This window comes from Acomys minous, assembly GCF_964271855.1.
Source record: "Acomys minous genome assembly, chromosome: 12".
Classification (NCBI taxonomy): Eukaryota; Metazoa; Chordata; class Mammalia; order Rodentia; family Muridae; genus Acomys; species Acomys minous.
In genome coordinates, this window is record NC_140493.1 from 107,957,058 (window position 1) to 107,984,036 (window position 26,979).

At 47.0% G+C, this 26,979-nt stretch overlaps 1 protein-coding gene across 2 annotated transcripts; it reads right to left on the reverse strand.

Annotated features, from left to right (window-relative positions):
* ACOX1 (acyl-CoA oxidase 1) lies at positions 1-26,974 on the reverse strand. Of its 2 annotated transcripts, none has more exons than XM_084750116.1 (14): positions 26,738-26,974; positions 26,348-26,507; positions 12,562-12,722; positions 10,403-10,510; positions 8,864-8,983; positions 8,433-8,548; positions 7,735-7,904; positions 6,051-6,213; positions 5,480-5,670; positions 3,783-3,962; positions 3,564-3,669; positions 3,163-3,306; positions 2,838-3,044; positions 1-1,714 (listed from the first exon to the last, which is right to left on the reverse strand). In XM_084750116.1, the coding sequence occupies exons 1-14, from the start codon at positions 26,844-26,846 to the stop codon at positions 1,664-1,666; spliced, it is 1,986 nt and encodes a 661-aa protein (XP_084606242.1). In that variant the 5' UTR covers positions 26,847-26,974; the 3' UTR covers positions 1-1,663. The 2 variants fall into 2 exon arrangements, with proteins under 2 accessions (XP_084606242.1, XP_084606241.1); XM_084750115.1 differs by lacking the exon at positions 12,562-12,722 and adding an exon at positions 17,421-17,581 and having other exon boundaries at positions 26,738-26,973.
* Between the last annotated feature and the right edge of the window lie 5 nt (positions 26,975-26,979).

Sequence of the window (26,979 nt, forward strand, 5' to 3'; positions counted from 1 at the left end):
TTCAGTCATGAAAGTTTATTGGTTATTTTCAAGAGTACAAACTACTGTCAATAGAAACCCCAAGGAGGTGGCAAGGTGCTAATCATCAATCTGCAGTAATTCTCAGCTGTTCCAGGAGAAAGGTTACGGCTGGCTTATGTCAAGGGATCTGATGCATCAACTCCCCTGGGATGGATTTTATGTCAGGTGTCAACATCTCCATTCCAACATTTCCATCCGCCATACTGTGTCATCAGCACTGTTCTAAAAGAACGGTGTTCATAATGCATGTGCACAGATACACTGCTAACAGGCTACAATGTTCTCGCTACTGTGATTCTACAGAACAAAGAGTTCCTATTAGCCAGGCATGGTGGCACACCTCTGTAATCCCAGCACGCAAGAGGCCGAGGATCAAGAGTTCAAGGCTACGCTGGGCCTTGAAAAAAACCTACCACACAAAAAGATGAACACACACACACACACACACACACACACACACACACACACACACAAGGTCCACACTCCACCTTTAAGCACAGAATGATTGTAGCATATAGACTGGTCTGCAACTGAAGGGGCCACTTCACCACCCAGCAAGGCTGCTGGCAGCTTGCCGCAAGGCCAGGACAGTTACCTGCACCGCCCACTCACGCTGCAGCCCACTTCACCAATTACATCTTCTGAACTAAAAGCCTTAGCACATGGCTTGTGGCAAATGGCCTTTCTGTTACTTCTGGGTGTAAAAGGTGACCTGAGTGATTTATTTCTTTATGCCAAACACTCCGGTGACCACCATGCATTTTAATGGCTTATGACAGGATGACAGGATTTTTCAAATCTGGATTGTCCCAGAAAATTTACTTAACGAAGCCACCAAGAGCCAGCAATAGCACAGCTGAGGGCTCTCCCTGTACTTGATCTGTGGGGACAGAATAGTTAAGTGTCCTTAGTAGCTCTTTCAGGGGAAGGCAAGCAAGACAGGGAAGAAGGCCAGCCACCATGATTGAAGTCCAGGCAATGGCCGAAAGCCTGAAGTAAAGATAACTATGCAGAAAGTGGGGACCAAAGGTGAGAGCCTGGAATGCATGATCCTCCCATCAGGAAACCAGGAGCCTTGGTGGGTGGCTGAAGGAATCCTCTTGTTGGCTATGTTCATGTGACAGTTAACAGTGACACACCCGCGCAGCAGGCAGAAGAATGTGCTGTCGTCCACAGCCCACCTCAGGGTTTCTATGACTTTCTGGCCCCCAAACTCCTGTTCTTAGCTGTAGATCAGAAAGTAGTAGTCAAGAAAGCCTGGGAAGTCCTACCCACATAACACTTTTGCTTCAAAAACCATATATCCAGTGATTAGCAGTAAAACTGTGAAAATAACCAAGTATTTCGTAGTTAAACTTTGTTAATTACCCAAAAGCCTTGGCCTTCTGAGATTAGCAGGATAAAGGGAAGGGGGAAGTGTTCCTCAGGAGCCTCTCTCTGTGTCACTGCACTTAAAACATACTGAATTTCTCATTTCATCTCTAAAGTCTGCCTGATTCTCTTTACTTATGGAGAGGAAAATGTCAACCCATCATTTGCTGTATAGCTACATAAATCTGACGAAGATTTTGCCAGGATTAGTAAGTTGAGGGGGAGAGATTTTCCGCTGCTGTCTGGAGCTCAGACTTGTGCTGGGTAAGCATCAAAGCTTGGACTGCAGAGGCTTCAAGTGCTTGTAGTAAGATTCGTGGACCTGCAGGGGAAGAGCAGACTGTGAGGAAGGGCTCTCCACGTGAATGAGCATTTTTCTTTTTTCTTTTTGAGAGATTATGGTGGCCTTGTGCAGACATAAATTCAAGTACTTTTGTTTTTTTGAGACAAGGTTTCTCTGCATAACAGCCCAGGCTATCCTAGAACTCACTTTGTAGACCAGGCTGGCCTCAAACTCAGAGATCCACTACCTCTGCCTCCCATGTGCTAGGATAAAAGGTGTGTGCCACCACGCCCTGCTTGTTTTGTTTTTTGAGCCAGGGTTTCACTATGTAGCCTGGATGGCCTTAAATACATAGGTATCTACCTCCCAGATACTATAATTAAAAGTACACATCACTATGTTTGGCTTTTCTCTTAAAAATATTAAAGCAGGGTGGTGATGGTGCACACTTTTTTTGTTTTTGTTTTTTCTAGAGACAAAATTTCTCTGTTTAGCCTTGGCTATCCTGGACTCACTGTGTAGAACAGGCTGGTTTTGAACTCACATCTATTCGCCTAGCCTCCAGAGTGCTGGGATTAAAGGCATGCGCCACTACACCTGGCAATGGTGAACACTTTAGATCCGCCTGCCTCTGCCTCCCCACTGCTGGAAATTAAAGGTGTGCACCACCATGCCTGGCCTGGTGCACACTTTTAATCCCAGCAGAGATAGGTGGATGTCTGTGAGTTCGAGGCCAGTCTGGTTTACAAAGTGAGTTCCAGGACAGCCTGGGCCACATAGAGAAACTCTATCTCCAACCTCCCTACCTGCCAAAAAAAAAGCCGGGCAGCAGCGATGCATGTCTTTAATCCTAGCATTTGAGAAGCAGAGGCAGATGGATCTCTAAGTTTGAGGCCAACGTGGTCTACAAAGTGAGTCTAGGACAGTCAAGGCACACAGAGAAACCCTGTCTCAAAAAACCGAAAAACAAATATAAATACACACACACACACACACACACACACACACACACACACACGCATGCGCTATATATCAGTATGTTCTTTTGGGAGCTCTTAAAGTCAGAAAGGGTGTTGGATGCGCTGGAGTGGAGTTATGGGTAACCGCACAATATTAAGTTAAGAACCTGAGAAGCTGAGAAGACCCTGTCTGTTCGCTTTACCTCTGTTTTGTTCAGAGGGGATTTCTTGGCCCACTCAAACAAGTTCTCGTACACGTTCCCATCGTAGCGGCCCAGAACAGAGCCCAGTGTCATGTCTTTGAAGTCAAAGGCGTCCACCAAAGCGACAGCATTGGGGCGGATCAGTGTGAGCAGCTCTAGGATGCGACTGTTGACCTGCGCCATCTGAGGCCCGGTGATGATGTTCCCCTAGGAGGAAAGAGATGAGTGAATAAAAGTATGTACACACAGAGAACTACAGAACAAACAACACACACACACACACACACACACACACACACACACACACGGCTTCGAAAATACTGACCTCAAGAAAATCTCCTCCTTTCTGGCTGATCCCATAGAGAGAATACAAGAGACACAGATTCCTCAGGACAGCTTGAACCGCTTTGTCTTGAATCTTCGGGAGCTTATCTGAAAAGAGCTTAACCGCCACGTAGTGGCAATGTGCCTAGAAGAAAGGGAAACGGTGGAGTGTGGGACTCCTTGAAAAGGTAGGCGTGGCGGCTTATGCCTCCAAGCCCAACTTTTGGGAGGCTGACGCAGGAGGACTACCACGATTTGGAGGTCAGTTTTATAGTTTTAGTTCCCTGGTGAGTTCCAGACAGTGTAGGTTAGTGAGAGCCTGTCTCAAAAAGAAGGCCACCACAGTGACCTGGGTACTAAGGAAGGGGCTGCCCAGCAGAGTGAGGGAAAGCCACCACTGACCTCACTCGCCCGGACAAGGTCAACAGAAGTTAAGTTCCACGCTACTTCCTTGCTCTTCCTGTGACTCATATGAGTCTGCAGGTTCTTGGCAGCAATTTCTACTAATCTGTTAAGCAAGACAGAAGGACAGAGCTGAGGAAACCATTGTCGTTTTCATGCCTCTCCCTGGCCCAGCCCACAAGGCCTCACAGCCGGCCTCTTACCCACAAGGGAACTCACCTGGCTGCACGAAGCTTGTAGGCGTCAGTCAGGCTGTCCACGCTGTTGATGTCCACCAGAGTTGGCCAGGCTGCCACTTGCTGTGGCTGGATACGCTGGCTGGGTAGGTCATTCAAGTAGGACACTGTGCCACCCACCAACTTCCCTGACTGCACCTGGTCATAGATTTTCATCAAGAACCTAGAAATCACCAGAGCACACGCTTTTAGCCACCCTACTGAAATGATTTCACACCCGTGACAGCACTCAGTACTTGCTAAAATATGTCAGCTTAATCCAGGCTAGAGTCACCTGAGAGAAGGGATGTTGCAGGACATGAGATCATACTGTGAACCCCAAGACTGTGCTACTTCCTGGAAAAACCTATGTTTAGTTGTGGTGTGGCTCAGCCCTAGCACACAACTTTAATCCAAGAGCTTTCTGCTTGAATTAAATAAAATCAACCATAGTTCAAGAGGTAGAGCAAGCAGCCAGTTGACAGAGAGTGAACACCGGGGGTGGGGGATGGGGGGGACGGACCATAGAGAGTGAGAGCAAGTCAGGAGGATGGATAGAGACACACAGGAAGTAGAGGGAGGGACATTCAGTTTGAGGGTTCTTTTGAGAAGCAGCAAGACTGACAAGAGACCAGAACCACTTATAGATGGATGCTGGCAGCTGGGGCTGAAAATCAGCTGTGATTAGGAGACCAGTAAGCCCAGCACCCAGGAGGTGGAGGCAGGTGGATCTCTGTGAGTTTGAAGCCAGCCTGGTCTACAAAGTGAGTCCTGGACAGCCAAGGGCCATTACATAGAGAAACCGTGTCTTGAAAAACAAAAACAAACAAAACAAAAAGGAGAGCAGCATCACTGAGGTGGGGTCTTCTGTGAAGTGTCTCCTCAGAGTCAGCCCAGATGCTGTGGTCCAGAGGTGGCCAAGTCTGTACTTTGTGCTGGCAACTTAGCTTGGCAGTGTAAGAGTCACCTAGGTGGTGCTGGGGTTGAAGGAATGAAGGGGTCATGGAGAACAGCTGAGGTATGGCACTGTGTGACATGGTTGGAGTCCCTCAAGAGAGCCCAGGAAGGCTAATGGTGAAGGGGCATCCCAGCTGCAACAAGAGATACCAGCAGCTTGGAGATGCCAGTGTCATGGGATAGCAGCAGTGCTAGAGCTGAAGTGACCCAGGCCCTTTGGAGGGGCCCAGAAGATTATGAGTGAATCCCAGATAATGGACATTAAAGACTTATCTGTTGGGGGCTGCAGAGATGGCTCAGAGGTTAAGGGCACTGACTGCTTTTCCAAAGGTCCTGAGTTCAATTCCCAGCAACCACATGGTGGCAATTGAACTCAAGACCTCTGGAAGAGCGGCCAGTGCTCATAACATCTGAGCCATCTCTCCAGCCCCTGTAGTTTGTTTTGTTTTTGTTTGTGATTTTGAGACAGGGTTTCTCCATGTAGCCCTGGCTGTGCTGGACTCTTTTTATAGTTTGTTTTATATATGTGGTAACTAATAATCTGAGACTTGAGGATGAATCAAGAAAAGGACAGGTTGTCTTAAAAACCTTTCTCACCCAAGTTGCTTTGGTCATGGTGTTTCCTCCCAGCAACAGTGACCGTAACTAGAACAGGCCACAAGCTACGTGAGTCAGGATGGAAGCATAACCACGCCTGCACTCCACGGCGGAGAAAGCCAGGCACCTGGCATCTGTGACCCTTACCTGGCTGTCTGCAGCATCATGACAGTGTTCTCTCCCTCGAAGGTGCAGGCTGGGGTAAAAGTGACGTAGATGTTTGGAATTCCACTGCTGTGAGAATAGCCGTGCCCACCACAAGCCATTCGGCATGCTTCGATCCCAGCATTGGCTGTCCAGGTAGTGAAAGCCTTGAGGCCAGCAGTGAGGGCATGAAGCTGGGGACAAGCGCAGGCCGTGAGAACCCTGGCTGAGAAGCCACCTTTGACAGGGAGGGAGGCAGGCCCTCTTCTAAGTGTGCTGGTCAGGAAGATGCGCCAACAGAAGTGGCAGCCACCTGACCAGCGTGAATGAGTCATGTTCTCACACCTCTCTCTGGACTGTTAATACTTGGCCAAGCAGTCACATCTCTCTTTTTAAGATCCCATGAATAAAAATTCCACCTTGACATCTGGTCTGCTTTTAATAAAAAAAAAAAAAATCTCCAGATTATATAAATCCTCTCAGGAAATTCCGACAGGCAGCTTCTGGATGTCTGCCAACAGGCAAGCATGAAGCCCAAGGCTATCTATGGAGGAATGAAAAAGCCCATCCGTACCTCAGGCAGCTCACTCAGGTCCCCTTGGCCAATGCTCTCATTAATTCGAAGGTAGGTCTCCTTCATGTATCTTCCTACAAACTGGAAGGCATAGGCAGTGGCCAGGAGTGGAAAGAGTTTATACTGCTGAGTTTGGAAGTCCAAAATCTGTGGTTCTGGTTCACTAAATAACAGAAAAAAGAAAAGGAAGAAAGTAAGGAAGTAAATGTTTACTTGTGTCGCCCCAGGTTTCAGTCCAAGCACTCTGACATAACACCTGAATCCATCCTTACGTAGGTCCTCCCTGTAACACAGCTGCCGTCACTACTGTTGCTTTACAGTTGGGGAAACTGAGAATTAGGGATTCTGTCTGAGGCAGTTCTTTGGCTCCGTAAGGTCATATTATCTTTCTTTCTTTTTTCTTTTCTTTTCTTCTCAAGACAGGACTTCTCTACATAGCTCTGGCTGTCCTGGACTCACTTTGTAGACCAGGCTGGCCTTGAACTCACAGAGATCCTCTTGTCTCTGCCTCCCAAGTGCTGGGATTAAAGGCGTGCGCCACTGTGCCTGGCACCGGGCAATACTCTTACTAACTCTACTTCACTGACTTCAGGACAGTTCTCTAACTGACACTGTTTCCACTATGACAGAGGCAACCACATCCCAAAGCTACACAGAAACCCAAGCTGAACTCACAGGTGAAGAGGACGCTACAAAAGATCTAACCTCCCACAAGGCTCAACACACTGTATTGGGTTCTTTTTGGTTTTTTTTTTTAAAGATTTATTTATTATATATACAACACTCTGCCTGCCTGTATGCCTACATGTACACCTGCAGGCCAGAAGAGGGCATCAGATCACATTATAGATGGTTGTGAGCCACCATGTCGTTGCTGGGAATTGAACTCAGGACCTCTGGAAGAGCAGACAGTGCTCTTAATGTCTGAGCCATCTCTCCAGCCCCTAAAAATATTTTTTAAATGTACTATCTGCAAATTTTTTTTACATGTTTATAGTTTTCCAGAACACGCACAGTGCATATATTTTTTTTTGTTTTATTTTGTTTTTCGAGACAGGGTTTCTCTGTCTAGCCTTGGCTGTCCTGGACTCACTTTGTAGACCAGGCTGGCTTTGAACTCACAGAGAACTGCCTGCCTCTGCCTTCTGAGAGCTGGGAGTAAAGGCATGCATCACCATGCCCAGCAAAAAGTTTTATTTTAATATGTATATGCATATGCCTGAGTATTTGTATACCACATGTATGTAAGGACCTGTGGAGGCCAGAGAGCCTATCCAAGTCACTGAAACTGGGGTTTCAGGCAGTTGCGAGCTGCCTGATGCAGGTGCTGGGACCAAATCCAGGTCTTGTAACTTAATTCCTTTCTTCTCTCCCCTCCCCTCTCTTTGACAGGGTTCTATGCATGTCAGGTGAACTTCAGGCTATTTAAATAGACGAAGATGCCCTTTCTTTTTTGAGACAGGGTCTTAACTATCTAGCTCTGTCTGGCCTGGAATTGGCTCTTTTTGTTTTGTTTTAAATTTCTAAAGACAGAAGCAGCCTGCCAGCCCTCGTTTCCTCCCCATCATGCATTCTAGGTAGGTGCTGGGGTGGCAAAGAGGAAACGGTGGTTATTTTGATCTTTCCTCTAAAGAGGGTCAGAGCAAGCCCTGAGCACGGAGCCCATCTCAGACCCCAGGCTCACCTTGGCTTGATTTCAGACTGGCGCCTCACAGCGCTGTACCGTATGGCAATGGTGCATGCCTTGGACAGACACCGGGCGGCATCGCCCACGAGAAAGGACCTGACGAACACCATGGTCCCATAGGTCAGCTTGTTACTCAGGGGCTTCACGTACGTGCCATCAGGCTTCACCTGGGAAAGCAAACACGCCCACAGTGTCTTTCTAAGAAGCCAGAGAACATGTACTGATTGTCCAAGCGTGTCCTAGAGAGGCAGGGAACCTGGCAACTCGTCTGAAATACTAAAATTTGCTCCCCACTCCGACCTGAACCAGAGATTTTGGGAGCAAGGGCTTGATCTTATGACATGGGCTTGCTATGAAGCTCAGGCTGACTTTGAACTCACTTCCACCGCCTCTCAAGTGCACACCATACTGGGCTTACAATTTGGGTTCTAACTGGCCTTCCAGGGGATTCTAAGTTCCTTAAAGGCTTGAGAACCACATGTTCACCGAGTAGGTGACATTCTTCACAGCTTGATTCTAAGTCTTTATTGGAATGAGAGAAGTTCAGAAGCAACAGCGCGCCATCTTCTGCAACAAGCATTTGGACCTGGGCCAGAAGGCGAGCTGTGAGCCTTAGCGTGGCTAGACTAGGGTACATAGTGACAATCTGCTTCAACAGCAGCAACCTAACAAAGAAAATAAAAAAGTAAATATACCTGGGCATACTTCATCAGCATGTTCTCCCGAGGGATACGGTAATTATCCATCTTCAGGTAGCCATTATCCATCTCTTCATAACCAAATTTGGGGCCGATGTCCCCAACAGTGATGCCTACCCCAGACAAGAGGAGAGACGGGGATGTTCGCGAGCTCGAATCCCTTGCCTCCCTGCGCTCTGTTTAACTGTGCCTTACACTTTTTTGCAGTTTACTGATGTGTGTGGGCATTTTCCATGTGTTATACCCATACACGACATGCCTGGTGACCCAGGAGGCCAGGTGAGGGTGTTGGGTCCCCTGGAACGGGAGAGCTGCTAGAACTGAACCCTGGTCCTCTGGAAGGTCAGCCAGGGTTCTTAACTGCTAAGCCATCTCTCCAGCCCCTGCACTTTTAAATTTTACCTTGGCATCAGATGAACAATCCTTACCTGGCAAAGGCTTATGGGTCCCAATTTCACGGATGGGGACAACGAAGGCATGTAGGCCGAAGCACTCCCCTCTAGTGATGAGCTGTGCGAGCACTATGGCATGATTGGAAGTCTTCCCGACTGCAACACCAAGCACAGGAGGCGTGAGTGTGCGCTCCCGCGCTTTGTCTTCCTTATGTCACTGCTCTCTGCTGCAATGCAGCCTTTTGATTCTGGAACCTATCCTCGCTCCTTAGCTCACTTCCTTTCTTGGCCACGCCCCTCTTCTCCTTGATAAACTGCCTCCACTTCTATCTTTTAGGCAGCTGTGGCGCTTCACTCTAGGAATTCCAACACTTCGGAGGCAGAGGCAGGTAGACCTCTGTTCGTTCCAGGTCAGCCAGGGCTACATAGAGAAACCCTCTCAGAAAACCATAAAAAAAAAAAAAACAAAAAAAAAAACAAAAAAAACAAAAAGAAAACAGAGGCCATTCTGAGACACTTAAGAGTCAGATCAGTATGGATTACACAGCAGGACCTTGTTCCCCAAAACAAAAATAAACAAAAAGGGAGAATGTAAACAATAAAGTTCACTAACTACTGATTCTCCTGAAATGTATATCCCACAGCCATAGCTCAGAATGAAAGGGAACACCAAATACCAACTTCATGTCAAAGCGATTTACAATAGCAATCAAAACAGCTTACATTTTTGACAGAAATAAGAACTAGGAGGCTAAAGAGAAAGATCAGACATTAAGAGCACTGGCTGCTCTTTGAAAGGCTCAGAGTTCAATTCCCAGCAACCACACTATGGCTCACAACCATGTATTATGAGATCTGGTGCCTTCTTTTGTCCTACAGGAGTAGATGCAGACAGAATACTGTATACACAATAAATAAATAAACCTTTAAAAGAGAAATAGGAAGGTTTTATTTATTTATTTATTTATTTCAAGACAGGGGCTCTCTGTGTAGCCTTGGCTGTCCTGGTCTCACTTTGTAGACCGGTCTGGCTTCTAACTCACTGAGACCCACCTGCCTCTGCTCCCAGGTGCTGGGATTAAAGGTGTGCGCCACCACTGCCTGGCAGAAGTTTATTTTTTGAGACATGATCTCAACTCTGTAGCCCTCTAGGTAACAGAGGTGAGAAGATCCACCTGCCCTGCCTCTTCAAGATTAAAGGAGTGCACCACCATGTTCAGCTAGGGCTTTTATTTTAAATGATGACTACAGGAGGCATGGTAATTCCTGGGGGTATTTAGATTATAAAAAAAAAAAAATGAAGCAAAGTATAGGGCAGCCATTACTGCTGTGCTTTCACAAAGGATAAAGAGATGTAACACGTACCACAAGAGAGTGTAAAACTTCTATAATAGCTTAATAGCTTAAGACAATTTGTTTCTGTATTTCATAATTATATTCTTACATAATGTCTACATTCCAAATATACTCTTTTTTTTTTTCAAATATACTCTTATAATAAGTTCTCAAAATGTTCAACAACAACAACAAGAACAAAACATTCAAAACACGTTTAAAGAAAAATAATCAACTTACGCCCTCCAGGCCACCATTTAATAGAAGTCACAGTAGGGCTATTGAGAATGAACTCTTGGGTTTTGGGGTCGTATGTGGCTGTGGTTTCCAAGCCTCGAAGGTGAGTTCCTAAGGAAAGAGATCACATGGCATCAGGGACAGCACAGAATGGAAAGACCAAGAACACAGACCCAGCCAGGCCTCAGAATCTGCAGATGAGCTGTGCATGATGGGCACAGCAGTGATTACTGCTCCACAATATAATGGTGGCTTGTGTCCTCTAGGTAACAGAGGTGTGTGCTTTCCTTTCATTCCAGTGCTTTTACACGTTGAAACAATTATACTTACACCAGGCCTGGTGGCACATGCTTTTAATCCCAGTACGGATGGATCTCTGAGGTCAAGGCCAGCCTGGTCTACAGAGTCAGGTCAGCCAGGACTACACAGAGAAACCCTGACTCAAAAAACCAAAAACAAACAAAATTACCTTAACTCTGTGTACATGTGTGCCATGTGTTGGTAAACATGAGTCACAGCACACAATCTGTGGGAGTTAGCTTTCTCCTACCAAGTGGATTCTGGGAATTGAACTTTGGTCATCAGGCGTGGCAGCTAGTACCTTTACCACTGAGCCACATTGCCACACCTCGGTCCCATTTCAAGTTTTAACATGACAACTTCAACTCTAGCGAACCATTTGCCTCTGTCCTTCTGAGGACAGTGAGACAGTGGGTGACAGGGACAGACTTCAGTTAGGCTTTCTGTATATTCAGAACTTGCTTTAGAATGATCACAAAAATGCAAACTAAGAATGTGAAAATGTTTACTTATTATTTAAAAAAAGTGAAGGCTAGAGAGATGGCTCAGAGGTTAAAAGCACTGCTTGCTCTTCCAAAGGTCTTGAGTTCAATTCCCAGCAACCACACGGTGGCTCATAACCATCTATAATGAGATCTGGTGCCCTCTTCTGGTGTGCAGACATACATGCAAGCAAAACACTGTATACATAATAAATAAATAAATCTTTTTTTAAAAAAGTGACTTCCTCTAATTTTCCTATAGGTTCCTATAGGAACCCACCAATGCCTGGGTTCCCTCTGTGGCATTCTAGGGCCAGGCTGGCTCGACGTCTGTGCTCAATGCTCTTTGAGGAAGTTTAGGTTTCAGTCTCACGTACTGCCAGAGAGGGACAGACATTTTCACTTTGAATCCAAGCTGTACACATCCCAATTCTTTGGAAAGAATTATTAAAAGATGTGGGCGGCATTTCAGTAGCACCACTAAACAAATGCTGGGGACCGTTTGACAACTATCTTGAGAGTACCAGGCCTCACAGAACACTCTGAAACACTAGAAATTTCCAAACTGAGCCACAGAGACGAACAGTTTGTGAGCCATGGTCTTCAAAGTAAAAGTCAAGAAACTAGGCACTTAGTACACCCTGTGCCAGTGAAGCCCGCAGGGCCACATACACAGAGCAGGAAAGACGCCCTCACAGCTCAACTCAGCCGGATGACACGCTGCATCTTGTGAGGAGCCTATAAAGTACTGTTTGGCATCAAGAGGAGGCTGTGCAGGACATAGATTTTTTACGGCTCCTCAGGAGAGAGAGAAAAGCAGACAGATGCAATTCAGAAGACATGAGAACACCTGCCACCTCTAGCCCCACCTAGGCTCAGGAAAGCAGACGAGGTGGTACGTGGGAGGCACATGTAGTCTGATGTCAGGGATCGGGAACCATGGCTTAAGTTTGCTAGCCTCTGGTCAAACCACCTCCAGAACTTTTCTGAATCATTGCATCAAGGTACAGGCAACTTCAAGGCATAAATATTGTGTATTCTGATTATGGGAATATAATAATCTCCCTACAAGAAGCCAACAGACACTCATACCATTGATGTGCCCTTCTGAGGTCACTGAAAACACTGGTGGGGAAGCAGGCCTGAGCAGTCGTTCCTGATCCTCTCTGAAGGAGAGTCAGGAACAAGCAGTAATCGCTGTGATAAAATCACTTAATGTCCACTGACTGAACCTATGCCCAGGGCCCAGGGCCCAGAGCCCAGAGCCCAGAGCCAGACTCCACAGAGGCCCAGAGAAACTGACGGCAGTACCTTGTGTGCCGTCAAGAGCTCATGGCGGGTGGCCCCGCCCACCCAGAAGGTAGACTAAACACACTGTACCATGACCCATCTCTGTCTGGGCATAAGTGCCCGTGATCTCCAAATTCCAGGCCGGCATGAAGAAGCGCTCCTGCTGCTCTGCGGTGGCCTGGTGAAGCAAGGTGGGCAGGAACATGCCCAAATGAAGGTCCAAAGGCTCAGGCCGCCCTCGGTGCACAAAGCTTCGAAGAAATACCAAGGACGGGCATTTGAGGGAAGCATCATCGGGTGTGTGAGAATCAACAAAGTGAACAGATAGAGCAGGGAGGAAGAAAAAAACACCGTGAGTATGAATCAGCATGTGCACTTCACCACGGACGGAGCACTGTCCTTTTCTGTATTACTTTATGACTCTTGACAATGTTCATCTTTCTTAAGGTGGCCGAGTGTGCAGCAGGGATGGGCTGTGGAGACCCAGACCCACGTAGCACAGCACAGTAGGAACAAGGCAAGTCTCCAGCCTGGCAATTAAATGAAGGGAAATGAAAAAAACTGCAAAGGGGACTTGAAGGGAAACAAAGGCGTCCTTGGTGGCACAGAAAAAAGAGAACATGGCAGTTCTCTCAGTGATAAGATGAACTCTGGCTAAGGTTTTCCTGCGTGCACTATCAGGGAAGTGTCTGGACTGGGACACTGTTTGTTTAGAAACTAGCTGGGACAGACCCACAGTCTGTATATTCAGCTAGGACCTACTGGGGCCAATTAACACAAAAACTGACAGTGCTCTTCGTCCCAACAATTTCAGTAATTAAAGACATGCAGTTGCTAGTGAGACCATTATAATCGCAATCAAGGATAGTGCATAACAGGTTCCGTGTTACAGTATTATGCTACTTAATTATCTTAGACATGAACTTGACCACGCCTTCCAGTCCTCCCAGCTTGCTCCAGCTAAGCTGGGGAGCAAGAACTTACTAGGACCCCTCTGAGGCCAGTGGCTGCGCTTTCAGCTAACCATTCACAAGAGACAGAGAGAAGAAATGAAGATGGCTGGCCACGTGCCACACTGGCATCAAAATGAGGATGGCAAACCAGGACAAGGACTTTGCAAACTAGTCTTGTCTCTGGTCTCTGGTTGGCGAGCTTAATGTTCAAGTCTGACATGGGTTAAGAATGTCCAAAATCCAGAGCTGTCCTCAGAAACACCAAAACTGGAGACTCCAAAAGGCCAGCCACTGGCAGCGCGGGCCAAAGGTCTGTGGGGCCTCTTGGTGCTACTTCTGCAACTCCTTATGAATTTGTAATCATTTTTAAATTAGAAAAATATAGAAACAAACTAATAGAACTGGTTGTGATGGCACACACCTGTGATCCTGGCACACAGGAGGCTGAGGCAGAAGGATTCAAGTTCAAGGCCAGCTTGGGTCACATAGAGGAATCCTACTTAAAATGCCAAATCAAACCAAATTAAATTCTTGACATGCTTTTTTCATTTGTGAACTATCCAAGCTTTAAAAATGCCAGTGTTGGGAATGGCTGTATAGCCCAGTGGTAAAACCATTTGCTTTGGGTTTGGTCTATCACAGACAAAAATCAAACCACTGTTAACCCTACACACTCAAGCCTAGAACTCATAGAGAGGCCCTGGATTTAAATGGGGGTGGGGAGAACAGCAGGCTGGGGGTGACACTCAGGGTACAGTTCATGTTTAGTGTGTGTAGGCCCTGGGTTAATCTCAGTACTCCTCTCCCAACCTAGTACTAGTACTAGTGCCTAGTAAGAAAAAGAAACGGGCTGGAGAGATGGCTCAGAGGTTAAGAGCACTGACTGCTCTTCCAGAGTCCTGAGTTCAATTCCCAGCAACCAAATGGTGACTCACAGCATCTATAATGAGATCTGGTGCCCTCTTCTGACCTGCAGGTGTACATGCAGGCAGAGCACTGCATTCATAACAAACAAACAAACAAACAAATAAATAAGTAATTAAAAAAAAAAGAAAAAGAAAAAGAAACACATGCCAGGTCCCCAGAGCAGCAGCCTTCTGCTTTCAGAAGAGCTGCTCTGTGCTGCTAACAACCAGAGACTGCTAGGGAAGGAAGAGCCGGGAAGGTCTTATCTATGTGCTGTGCTAGCTACAGTAAGAACAAGTGTTATCAAACACACTGAGGAAGACAGGGCAAGCACTACAACCAGACAGTGTTTAAGAACATGGAGGGGGGCAGGTGCTAGAGAGATGGCTCCAAGGTCCTGAGTTCAATTCCCAGCAACCACATGGTGGCTCACAACCATCTATAATGAGACCTGGTGTCCTCTTCTGGCATGCATGTGTATGTGCAGGCAGAACACTGTATATACATAATACATTAATACATCTTTAAAAAAATAAAAAAGAACATACGGGGGAAGTGTCTTGAGGCTTATGTAAATATTGGTCACAGTGGGTAAGATTTAGGACCGCACAGGTAGGTAATAGTCTCTCTCCTCCAGGTTGATTACACATGGGACACTGCATGGTGAGATGATTTATAATATATTATAAGAGCCAGGCGTGGTGGCGCACGCCTTTAATCCCAGCATTGGGAAGGCAGAGGCAGGCGGATCAAGGCCAGCCTGACGTACAAAGCAAGTCCAGGACAGCAAAGGCTACACAGAGAAACCCTGTCTCAAAAAAAACAAAAACAAAAACAAAAAACAACTAAAGGTATAACGCCAAATACTGTGTATGTTTATAGCCACATGTCTGTGTGTGCTCATTTTCTTTCTCCATGCAGTGCTGTGAGTTGGACTGAGTCCCTCTGTGCACTAGGCAAGCGTTGTTCTTGTAAAGAAGTTAGAGTGCAGCAGCAAGGAGGGGCCTCAGAGCCCGCTCAGGGGCAGAGCACCTGTCTAACATGCAGAAGACAGGGCTCCCGTCCCAACCCACAGGAAAGAGACAGACAGACCGACAGAACAAAGGTGAAAACTACAATAGCCAAAACCCAAGAAACAAGTCTCATGGGAGCCATGAGGTCCAGTCAGCTGGGAAGAACTGAGACGAACACAGCAGGCAATGTCAGACTCAGGAAATCAACTCTGCCATCTTTTAAGTGTTGAAGGAAGAAAGGACCTTTCTTCAGTGAGAGGAACCTGCCAGTGCTATCTTCCAGGGCAGCACCTGTCTTTACTACAGAAGCCCCACCTTCCCAGAGGAAGTCGTGGTGCCTGTCAACATCTTCAATTGGTCACCTGCTTTGTGACCTGAAGAAATGTGAGGCTGATTTCCACACCGTTCCTTCAACACTAGAGCCCTGTAGAGTGCCCCTCCTCAGCTTGGCTTGAGGCTCACAGACCCACAGAACAGGTCTGTCTAGATTTCCTGGTATGTCTGAAGGGGAGGGAAGCCACTGTGAAGGGAAAAGATAAAGCTGACAGGGTTCTGCGGGAGCTGCCTTTTCCTTGATGGGGAAGGCTTCTGGTTTTGCCTATTCTTTGTCAGGTAACTTTGTCATGATACAGATGAACCAACCACCCGACCTGTTAACCTGCAGGACAGGATGGGGTGGGGGTGGGGAAGAAGACCAAAATGTATGAACAAAACAGCAAGAAGCAAAACTTAACCCTCTACCACTGCACCCTTATGGTGCACTATAGAGATACCACTTAACTGACTCAGATACAAGAAAACGCCCCAAATTAGAAGCCTGCAGACCTTCCCAGAGAAAGCAGGATGTGTCCAATTTCTGATCTCAAGACCAAAAGTTCAAGCCTTCATTCTGTCCTCTCTCTAAGCTTTAAGGAGAAACACCAGGCCAACAAGAGAGGACTAAAAAGACACATTAACTTCAATATACTTCACAGTGGAGGTCTCCTATGAGGGATGCAGGTCAGTACAGCCAGAAAGGAAGCTTTCTCTCCTCAGGAAATGTTTATGGGGCTTGTCATTTCAGGGTTGACACCACAAGGAAACAGCTCATAGGAACTCTACAGGCTCCTGGAGATTACTCTAAAGGTTTGCTCAGCCCACCCACCGCCACTGTCGGGTTCTCTGACAGGGCCTCACTATGTGGTCCAGGTTCACTTCGAACTTGCAGTCTTCCAGCTCCAGGCTCCCAAATGCCAGGTTGTGAGCCTGCTCTACTGCCCAGCTTCCTTCTCTTTCACAGTCCCTCCATCTTGGCGGTGAAATAGGAGGCCGAGCATCTCAAACTTAAAACGGTCATCTCTGTTGGGCACATGGTGCAAACTTCCCATAGCAGCACGGGATGGGAGGGGAGGGGAGGCCGACTGCCCAGGCTGAGTCTTAAAACCCAAAGCAAACAACAAAAGCCAACACACTCACTTACCACGGGTCTTGTCTCCAAAAACAATCCTACTCCACACCAAGACCACAACTTGCTAAACACACCCAAGCATTTAGGAAGGATTTAACCGAAAACTCCTGGCGGTAAAGGACCCACAGACATTTGGGGGGGAAACTACGACCAAGAGCTGGAGAGGACCACAGGACTCATTTCAAGCTTCGGGGCAGCTCACGGGGAACGGGAGAGCGTGCCTGTTGCCTGCCTCTGCCGTGTTAGCACAGCCTGAGCTTCTGGCTTCAGCTCCAGCCACTGCCGCGGCATCAACACTCGCAGGGACTTCCAGCACAGTCCTTCGCAACCACACACCGACAGAGCTGCGCGCTCTGATACCTTCAAATGCCATCTCTCCAAGCTGCTCAGCAACTGTTAACAGCAGGTATGTGTGGCAACAACAAAAGCTTTAACAAGTAACACTGGAAGAGCCCTGGACCCATTTTATGGGGAAATCAATTCAGACAAGAGAAACTTAATGCAACAGTTTACAAATAAAATCCCAAACACAGACCAGCAGGGGAGGAGGGGAAAAAAAAATCAAACGGCAGGAGTCACTTTTCTTGAACTCATAAATGGTCTCCCCAGGACCCTCAGATGCGGACTAACCGTGGCCCATCTCCGTCTGGGCGTAGGTGCCAATTATCTGGAGTTCCAGGGCCGGGTGCAGCCATTTCTCTTTCTGAGCATTGGTGCCCTGATTCAGCAAGGTAGGAATAAACATGGAGGAATTGAGGCCCACAGGTTCCACAAAATTGACCAAATGCAGTCTACAGGAGAGAAAAGAAAAGCGTCTCAGCCTCACGCTACAAACTGCCCACCACGCAGTCTCTTGTTATTGCTGTGTGTGCATGCCGTGGGGGAAGAAGGGCATGGTGCCACAGCACTCGTGTGGAGGTCAGAGGACAAGTGTGTGTGATAATTCTCCTCTCACCTTTAGGTTCCAGAAATCAAATTCCATTTGTCAAGCTTGGCAACAAGCACCTTGGGCAATCTTGCCAACTTACACTCTTGACAAAAAAATCTTGGCCCTCAGGATGAAGAACAAAAGACTGAGGACCCCTTTTATTTACTGCAATGTAACATTTACCACTTTACTACCTAAAGAGCCAAGAGGGGGCTCTTCTGCAGCATCTCTTGCCTCTCTCATCACCTCAGGGCCAGATCCCTTTTGTTTTTTTCCCTGGTGCTGGGAATGGACCAGCATCTCAGGCAGGCTAAGTCTACAACCTGCAGCCTTTCAGACTTCCTGTTTCGTTTTTTAAAAAAAAGAAGCCCTATGTAAGTTCTACACTTAACCTGAAGCACTGGATTTCGCTACTCCCCTTGGTCTGACTGGATGGATGCTTTAGAGTCAATGTGAGCAGTTTTGTGCTGCTTTCAGGGTCAACTTGCTTTTGAAGATCAAAAGGAACGCCACAAAACATTCTTCATAGAGCTGTTAAAAACTGAGAATAATCTTTTTCATTTTTATTTTTTGAGACAGGGTCTCACTACACAGCTCTGGCTGACTCAGAATGTACTATGCGGCTCAGCGTAGTCTCAACTTCCTGAGACTCCTCAACCATTAGGCCCAAGTGCTGGAATTACAGGCATTTGCCACAGAGCCTGGCATCAAGAATATGATAGTCTCTGCCTAGAGGACCGAGGCAAACACTCTGATGAATAAGTACGTACTGCAGGGCAGGATCAGGAAAAGGTTACCCCCAGTGGCTAGTGAACATGGCTTCAGATTAAGGAACTATGCATGACACTGAAATCCAGCCCTCAACTACCTTTTCAGAAAACAGAACCTCTGGAACAGTGAAAACACAAACTGAGCACAGCCAGTGCTGCGCCTCCTGTGGATTTCCTAAGGGTCGGTCTGACATTTTGGCTCAGAGTGAACCAAAAGAACCTGAAATACAAATGACATGTCACCTAAGTGACTTCTCAGGAGTGACTAGAAGAGGTGTCACCAGGAGACCTTGGGCTTCACAAGGAGCAGAGCACTGACTACAGCAGGACTACAGCTGTCGCTCCATGGAGAGGCCACTGCCTCAAGAGCAGCAGCAGCAAACACAGCAACTGCCTACTGTTCCACTTCCAAAGCAAGCACCGCACAAACCTGCCCAGACCCTTCTGCTCTCCAGCACTCACAGCCACTCAGGGATGCTCTGAGACACTGCCTCTGCCAACCAACGCCAATGAGCTCCTGTGATGAGAGTCTACCAGAGGGGATGACTTCCGCCAGTCCTGGGGATGCTAAGAGATGCTGCTCAGCGAACACTGGCTCTGCTGTCAATGGTTTTGGCAAAACAAACAAATCCCTTTCAGGTATGCTGGGAACAGAAAACTAAATGTCCATGAAATAACTGACTAGTGCATACCTTTAATCCCAGCACCTGTGTGGGGGGCGGGGAGGACGACAGGTGGGCTGCTGTGAGTTCGAGGCCAGCCTGGTCTACAGAGTGAGTTCCAGGACAGTCAGGGCTACATATACAGAGAAGCCCTGTATTAAAAAACAAAGAACATGGGGCTGGAGAGATGCCTCAGATGTTGAGAGCAGTAGCTGCTCCTCCAGAGGTCCTGAGTTCAATTCCTAGCAACCACATGGTGGCTCACAGCCATCTGTAATGTGATCTGATGCCCAGATCTGCAGGAACTCCAGAAGAGGGCACGTATATATAATAAGCAAATAAATCTTTTGAAAAGTTTGAGACCTTTTCTCTACAAAGTGAGTCCAGGACAGCCAGGGCTACACAGAGAAACCCTGTCTCAAACAAACAAAGCAAAGAAAGAAAGGGGGAAAAAAACCCAAACTCAACAACAACAAAGAACATAACAAAGAGTATGTAGATGATAAACAGTCCCAAATAATGAAATGCCTTTGTCTCCATTTCTGTAACATCATATTCACCAATTGTTACTTTAAACTAAGCAGATGCTGAAGTGTCATATGCCTGTAACCTCAGAAAAGCAAGAGGCTGACACAGGAGGATCTTCATTATGAAGACAGTCTGGGCCACAAAGCAAACACCAGTTTGGAAGTTGGAGGAAAGCAGAGTAAGAACGCAGAGGGCAGCGAAGCACCAAAAGCCTGACAGGAGCGAGGCACGCATGCCACCCTCCAGGGCACAGCCTCCCAGCAGCTCCCAGGCTCGCTGACACCGCCATGCGACCACACACGGCCCTCCGCTTCCTCCTGCATGTAGGCACAGAAAGGAGAACCGCGGAAGTTCTGAGAAGTAAGGTGCACTGGGAGCCAAGAATGGTGAGTGCATCGTGTACGAACATTTCCACTAGGGAACTGAAAAGGTTGAGCAACTTAGCAAAATACTCTGAAAATTGGAAAATATAACTATAAGGATATTAGCACAAAAGCAGTTTTAGGAAATAAGAGGAGCTGGGTATGGTGGCAATATCCTATGGGCCTAGAACTCAGAAGGCAGAGGCAGACAGAAATCTCAGAGTTCGGAGACAGCCTCGTCTACATAATGAGTTCCAGACTAGCCGAGTCTACAACTGTGAGCCCTGACTTGGAGGAGGAGAAAGCAAATAGGACACAAATACTAATCTTGTTCTTAATTAAGATATTGGTTGTTTCCCCTTTCCTCAGACTACTTGAAATTTTGCTGAAAACAAAATCTGTAGCTGGAATGGTGGTGTGCACCTGAGCATCCTAACCTTTCCAGCTGGGGTGGAGTGGGGTGGGGGAGTGCATGCCTGGGCTACACAGGGAGACCCTGTCCCCATCAAAACAAAACAAAAACAATGAATAAAACGGAGACCTTAGATTTTAATGGTGCTTAATCCCTCCTGCAGATGCTTGTCAAGAAATCAGATTTCATCAATTAACATGGGGGCTGGGGACAGAGTCCGGGACCTGAAGCATGCTGAGCACTCTTATCAACCGAGCTGTACACCTTTACCTGCCCCAAGGGATCAGCTTTACAAACCCAACTGACCTCATTAGAATTTCAAAGCAAACAGCACAGTCAAAAGCACTCAACAATCTGAGACAAAAGGGTTTCTGAAAGTCCAAGGGTAATGTCTGCTACAGTGCAAGACTCTGTCTAAGTCAGGATGAAGAAGGGGGTCTCAGCAGTTTAAAGCACTGGCTGCTCGACCAGAAGACCTGGGTTCACCTCCTAGCACCCATATGGTAGCTCACAGTCAGCTGTCCAGTTCCAGGGGACCCACACTGCTTTTGACCTCTGGCACCAGGCAGGGGAGTGGTACATAGACACACACACATGCAAATATCTACACATGTCAAATACTTTTTTACAAAATCAACTTTGTAGCTGGCTGTGGTGGCGCACACCTTTAATCCCAGCACTCGAGAGGCAGAGACAGGCAGATCGCTGTGAGTTCGAGGCCAGCCTGGTCTACAAAGTGAGTCCAGGACAGCCAAGGCTACACAGAGAGACCCTGTCTCAAAAACAAAACAAAAACCCACATACTTAAGAGACATTGTCTTTTTTTCTATTAGATGAGGAGTTTATTAAATGAGCATGGGGAGAGAAGAAAAGGGGAGAAGAGGGGTACCCTAAACAGAGAAAGACAGAGAGATAGGGAGAGAGAGGGAGAAAGAGAGGTAAGGAGAGAGAGAGAGAGAGAGAGAGAGAGAGAGAGAGAGAGAGAGAGAGGTTAGAGAGAGCCACGAGGAAGGTTTAGCCTTCTATAATCTTGGGTGGGACCATGCCCAAAGACCCTGTTTTAAGAAGAAATAGTAACCAGTGGTGGCACACGCCTTTAATCCCAGCACTTGGGAGACAGAGCCAGGCAGATCTCTGTGAGTTCGCGGCCAGCCTGGTCTACAGAGCGAGTTCCAGGACAGCTGGAGCTGTTATGCTGTTACACAGAGAAACCCCTGCCTCGAACCCCCACCCAACCCCCCAAAAAGAGAAGGGGGGAGAAAATTGTAATATAACAAAGACACCAGTAAATGCCCTAAATTCCCAGAAATACCTCCGCTTCACCAATTCTAGCACTCTTCCCTCCTTAAGCATACACAGTGTATCTCACAATTAACGGTAAAGTTTTTTTTTTTTCTAAATTTGTATTACTAGGTGTGTAGAGGAATTTTAATTCAGAACATGGCTGCTCTGGCAAGAGATCACATTCAAAGACCTTCTAGATCTGTGTGAATAGGCTAGAACGCCAGTGTACAAGCAGATCTGAGTTCAAGGCCAGCCTGGTATAGAGCAAGTTTCAGGTAGAGAAAAGCTTAGGTTCAGGCATGGTGGTACACGCCTTTAATCCCAAACAACGAAGGGAAAGTTAGTTTGTAGAAGGAAGCACCCATGTTTGAAGGTGATGTTTAATTGAGTGGCAGAAAAAGGAAGTGACCAATCAGAGAAGGTGTGACAGAATGGAATATGCCCAGCTGTCACAAGCACAGGCAGGGAAGGGAAGCTCCTGAAGGGGCAATGGGTGGGGAGGAGGAGGCATTTTTACAGAGAGAGGTTGGAGGCAGAAGGAGCCAGAAGATTAGAAAAGATTACTGGAGTTAGTTTACGGCCAAACACGGCAATTCACAGGCCAAGAGAGAAGCCAGATTGAGTAAGTCAGCTGGGAGAGGAGGTTGAGCCAGGACAGCTGAATTGAACCCAGAGCTCAGAAAGAACTAGAAAGGGTGAGCTTTCAGCAGTAAGTCTCAGAGGCTGAAGACACTCTAGGCCTAGGTTAGATTCTAAGGAGACTAGAAGCTTCCAGGACTAGGACTAGGTTAGCCAACAGACGCAGTATGTCTCCCAGACAGCAACTGAAAGAGGAGAATAAAAGTTCCTTTTACATAGGTGAAACCAACTTGAAACACAGCCTACACAACTGCAAAATCAGCCATCTACAGCAAGTGATAAAAAAACGGGCAGAAAGAATGATACATTTTTCTTAGCGGCACATAAGATTCTGACATTGAGCAACAGAGTTCAAGAGGCAGATTGGAACTATGCACCCACAGCAGCCTCAGCTGCCAAAGCCAACTTCCGGTCTCCTCCGCCTCCAACTTGACTGATGTCCCTGGCACATCCTAGGAACACTGGAACAGGGTCAAAGGGCACTAAAACTTATCATTAACATTTCATGTGAAAGGGAGGCACAAGCCATAGGGAAGACTTTGTTCCAGGTCTCTGTGATCTCGTTTAGTCGGATTGCATACGGTGCACTAACAGGGGTTACGAAACGTGCTGTGTCATCCACTCTACAGAACCTAACCGAGGCCCTTCTCTATGCTGTACTGAGAAGGTATAAAACCTTAGCAAGTTTTAAGTTGGGAAGCCCAGCTCAGTCCATTCGGTAACACCTTCCTAGGGTTTACTCTACTGCAAAATCCCACACATTACAAACTTTAGAAACAGAAATGAGGACTTGGAAGTTGGTGAATATTCTGATTTGGACTGCTAAAACCACACATGAAAAAAATGTGAATGTAGCTCAGACTGTCCTCAAGCTGTATATATGTATTAGGATGACTTTGATCTGCCACCACGGCCCAACTGCCAACTAAGTATTTTTTTATTTATTTATTTTTTTTTTTTTTGGTTTTTCAAGACAGGGTCTCTCTGTAGCCTTGGCTGTCCTGGACTCACTTTGTCGACCAGGCTGGCCTCGAACTCACAGTGATCCACCCGCCTCTGCCTCCCGAGTGCTGGGATTAAAGGCATGCGCCACCACGCCCGGCTCAACTAAGTATTTCTAATTGGTAAGAGACCAAAGGGTGGAGGCCTGAGGAAGGCCTGAGGGGCAAAGCAGATCATTTCATCACCCCAGAAATGACAAGCAGACACAGAACGCACTGTATCCATAGCTCAAAGGAAGGAAGAAGGGCCACAACCACATAAGGCCGTGACTTGTAATCATTTGTATTTGTTCTTGAAAACATAGTCAAGTAATATTTCATCTTCTTAAGCCAAGCAGGGTGCCTCATACATGTAACCCTAGCACTTACGACACTGAGGCAGGGGGAGCCCTTTGAGTTGGAGGCCAGCTTGAACTACAAAGTGAGTTTCAGACCAACTTAGCTCAAAGAACAAAACAAAGCCTCAAAAGAAAACAAAAAAACAAGGTTTCCTGCTGGGTGTGGTGGCACACACCTTTAATCCTGGCACTCAGGAGGCAGAGGCAGGTGGATTGCTGTGAGTTCGAGGCCAACTTGATCTACAAAGGGAGTCCAGGACAGCCAAGGCTACACAGAGAAACTCTGTCTCGAAACAAAACAAAACAAAAAATCAAAACAAGGTTTCCTGTTGTTAAAGCATTTAGTTTAATCTAGGGACTAGAAGATGCTATGTGAAAGTGAGCTATACTTCTGGTCCTAATTTTCTTTAAAAAGTAATTAATACACACACACACACACACACACACACACACACACGACTTCTCTGTCTGCATGTACACTTGCAGGTCAGAAGAGGACACCAGATCTCATTATAGATGGTTGTGAGCCACCATGTGGGTGCCGGGAATTGAACTCAGGACCTCTGGAAGAGCAGTCAGTGCTCTTACCCTCTGATCATCTCTCCAGCCCATTTTACTTCATTTTTATTTATTTATTTATTTGGTAATGATGGGGATTGAACTTAGGTAACTGTGCATGCCAGGCAAGGGCTCTACCATTGAGGTATATCTCTAGCCTCCCAATTTTTTAAAAATAGATTTCTTTATAGCTGGGTGGTGTCGGCAGCAGCACACACCTTTAATCCCAGAACTCGGGGAGGCAGAGGCTGGCAGATCACTGTGAGCTCAAGGCCAGCCTGGTCCACAAAGCAAGCCTAGGACAGCCAAGGCTACAGACCTGTCAAGTCAGGAAACCCTGACTTGAAAAAAAGAAAAAAAGAAAAAAAAGAAAAGAAAAAGAAAGTTATTTATTTATTTATTATGTATACAGTGCTTTGCCTGCATGTACACCTGCCGGCCAGAAGAGGGCACCAGACAACTAAGTTGTAATCCGAATAAATTAATTTAAAAGAAAAAGAAAAAAGCACCAGATCTCACTATAGATGGTTGTGAGCCACCATGGGGTTGCTGGGAATTGAACTCAGAACCTCTTGAAGAGCAGTCAGTGCTTTTAACCTCTGAGCCATCTCTCCAGCCCCAGCCTCCCAACTTATCTTTATTGATGAAAACCCTGGAGAGTTAGTTCCTCTACAATGTAAAAACCCAGAAGAGGTGCACAGAATAAAGGAGAAGCAGCAGAGGCACTGCCTGCACAAAATCTGCCAGAGTGACTATTAAGGCTAAGTGGGGTGGGGCAGGGAGAGTTTTTATATATCATCTTTTACAGGTTTTCATTTTAATGATTTATTTGCGCTATGTACACTGGTGGTTTGCCTGCACATACGTCTGTGTGAGGGTGTCAGATCCCTAGAACTGGAGTTACAGACAGTATGAGCTGCCACATGGGTGCTGGGAATTGAACCCAGATCCCCTGGAAGAGCAGACAGTGCCCTTAACCACTGAGCCATCTCTCCAGCCCCTTTATATGTAACTGAAAGGCAAAGGGCAACAGAATGAGTGTCTGAGAAAAAAACTACTTTCCCCAACAACAGGACTAAGGCAGGCTGTATGCACAGGACAACCACTAGTAACCGCTACGCTACATCATTACATCACACGGTGCTGGGTTCTTAGAATAGCGGACCCACTCTCAGGTCTGACCTGGTCTTCAACTACTCTCACATTTCCCATTATTTTATACTCAAAATACACGCTATATAAAAACTAAATCTGCTATTGTTCCAAAATATTTAAGTGTCTGGTCTTGCAACTACTAATTTCTCAGAAAATCAGGAGACATCGTTCTTTTTTGTCTTCAGTGCTGGGAATCAAACCCAGGGCCCACGGAATACTAGGCGACCTGTGACCCACTGAGCCACACCCCTGGCCATCTGGAAGCTTTCTTACAAAGTGAAAGTTCCCTTCCCATTTAAATAACTCTTAACTGGGAAGTTTGGAACAAAAGGATTTCTTGTTTGTTTGTTCCCCACCCCGACCCCCACCTCCACCCGCAGAGTTTCTCTGTACTCCTGGCTGTCCCGGAACTGGCTCAGGTTGGCCTCAAACTAAGATAAGAGCCTGCCTCTGCCTCCAAGGGCTAGGATTAAAGGCTTGTGTCACCACTGCCCAGCTCAAAAGAATTTTATAAATTACATTTTAAATTTAGTTTTGGTGTGTGTATGTAGGGGGTACACAATAGGCATCTCTAGCAAATGGACGTCAGAGGACAATCTGTGGGAGTTGGCTCTTTTCCTACAGTGTGGGTCCTGGGAACTGAATTCATATTAGACTGGTGGCAAACACCTTTACCTGCTGAGTAGCCTCACCAGCCCTTAAATTTTTCAACAATAAGATACAAATTCACTATTAACATTTTACAAATATGCCACACTATCTCACTAAAAGACTTAGATGCAAAAGCAGTATTTCTTCACACATAAAACTGAATCATGAAATATCCAATTTAAGCCTTCAAACGCCAAGCAAAAATGAAAAGACCCCCCCAGACTGCAGCTGTAGTCTAGGCTAGCACTACTGAGCTGACGTACACTTACTTTTTAAACCACATGATTTCTTCGGGGTCTGAGATGCCAAACTCCCTCATCTTCTTCACCATGATGGCACTCTTCTTAACCGCCACCTCATAACGCTGGCTGCGAGTGAGGAAGTTATAGTCCTCATGCTGGAAGTCTGGGTCGTTCAGAATCAAGTTCTCTGCAGGGGAGTTAAAAGTCATCAAGAGAAACGAGCATTCACCCTCCCTAACTCCAGTAGATTATTACATCGGAGGGCGATACTTCTGCTAACCCTGCCACCGGACGCCCATCGAAGTAGGAGGTCCCGGCACCCCCTAAACTCCAGAGACACCCCCCCCCCAAGTTCTCATTCACAGGGGTCTGTCGCCTCGTTCGGGAGAAGGGGTCGGCCTGGCCCTCCAGCCTCACCGATTTCTCGGCGGCGCCGGGTTTGCTCCGGGCTGCCGTCCAAGATGTACGTGATCAACTCGGGATTGAAGGTGGCGGCGGCCCGCTCCTTGCGCAGGTCGGGGTTCATGACGGCTGTCAGGGTTGCTGGCGGAGGACGCGGCGACAGACGAAGAAGTGACAGGCACCAAAGCGACGACCGTGTCCGCAGCTCTCGCTGCCGACCTGGCCCTAAGAGCTGTGCCGAGCCGGCCCTCGGCCCC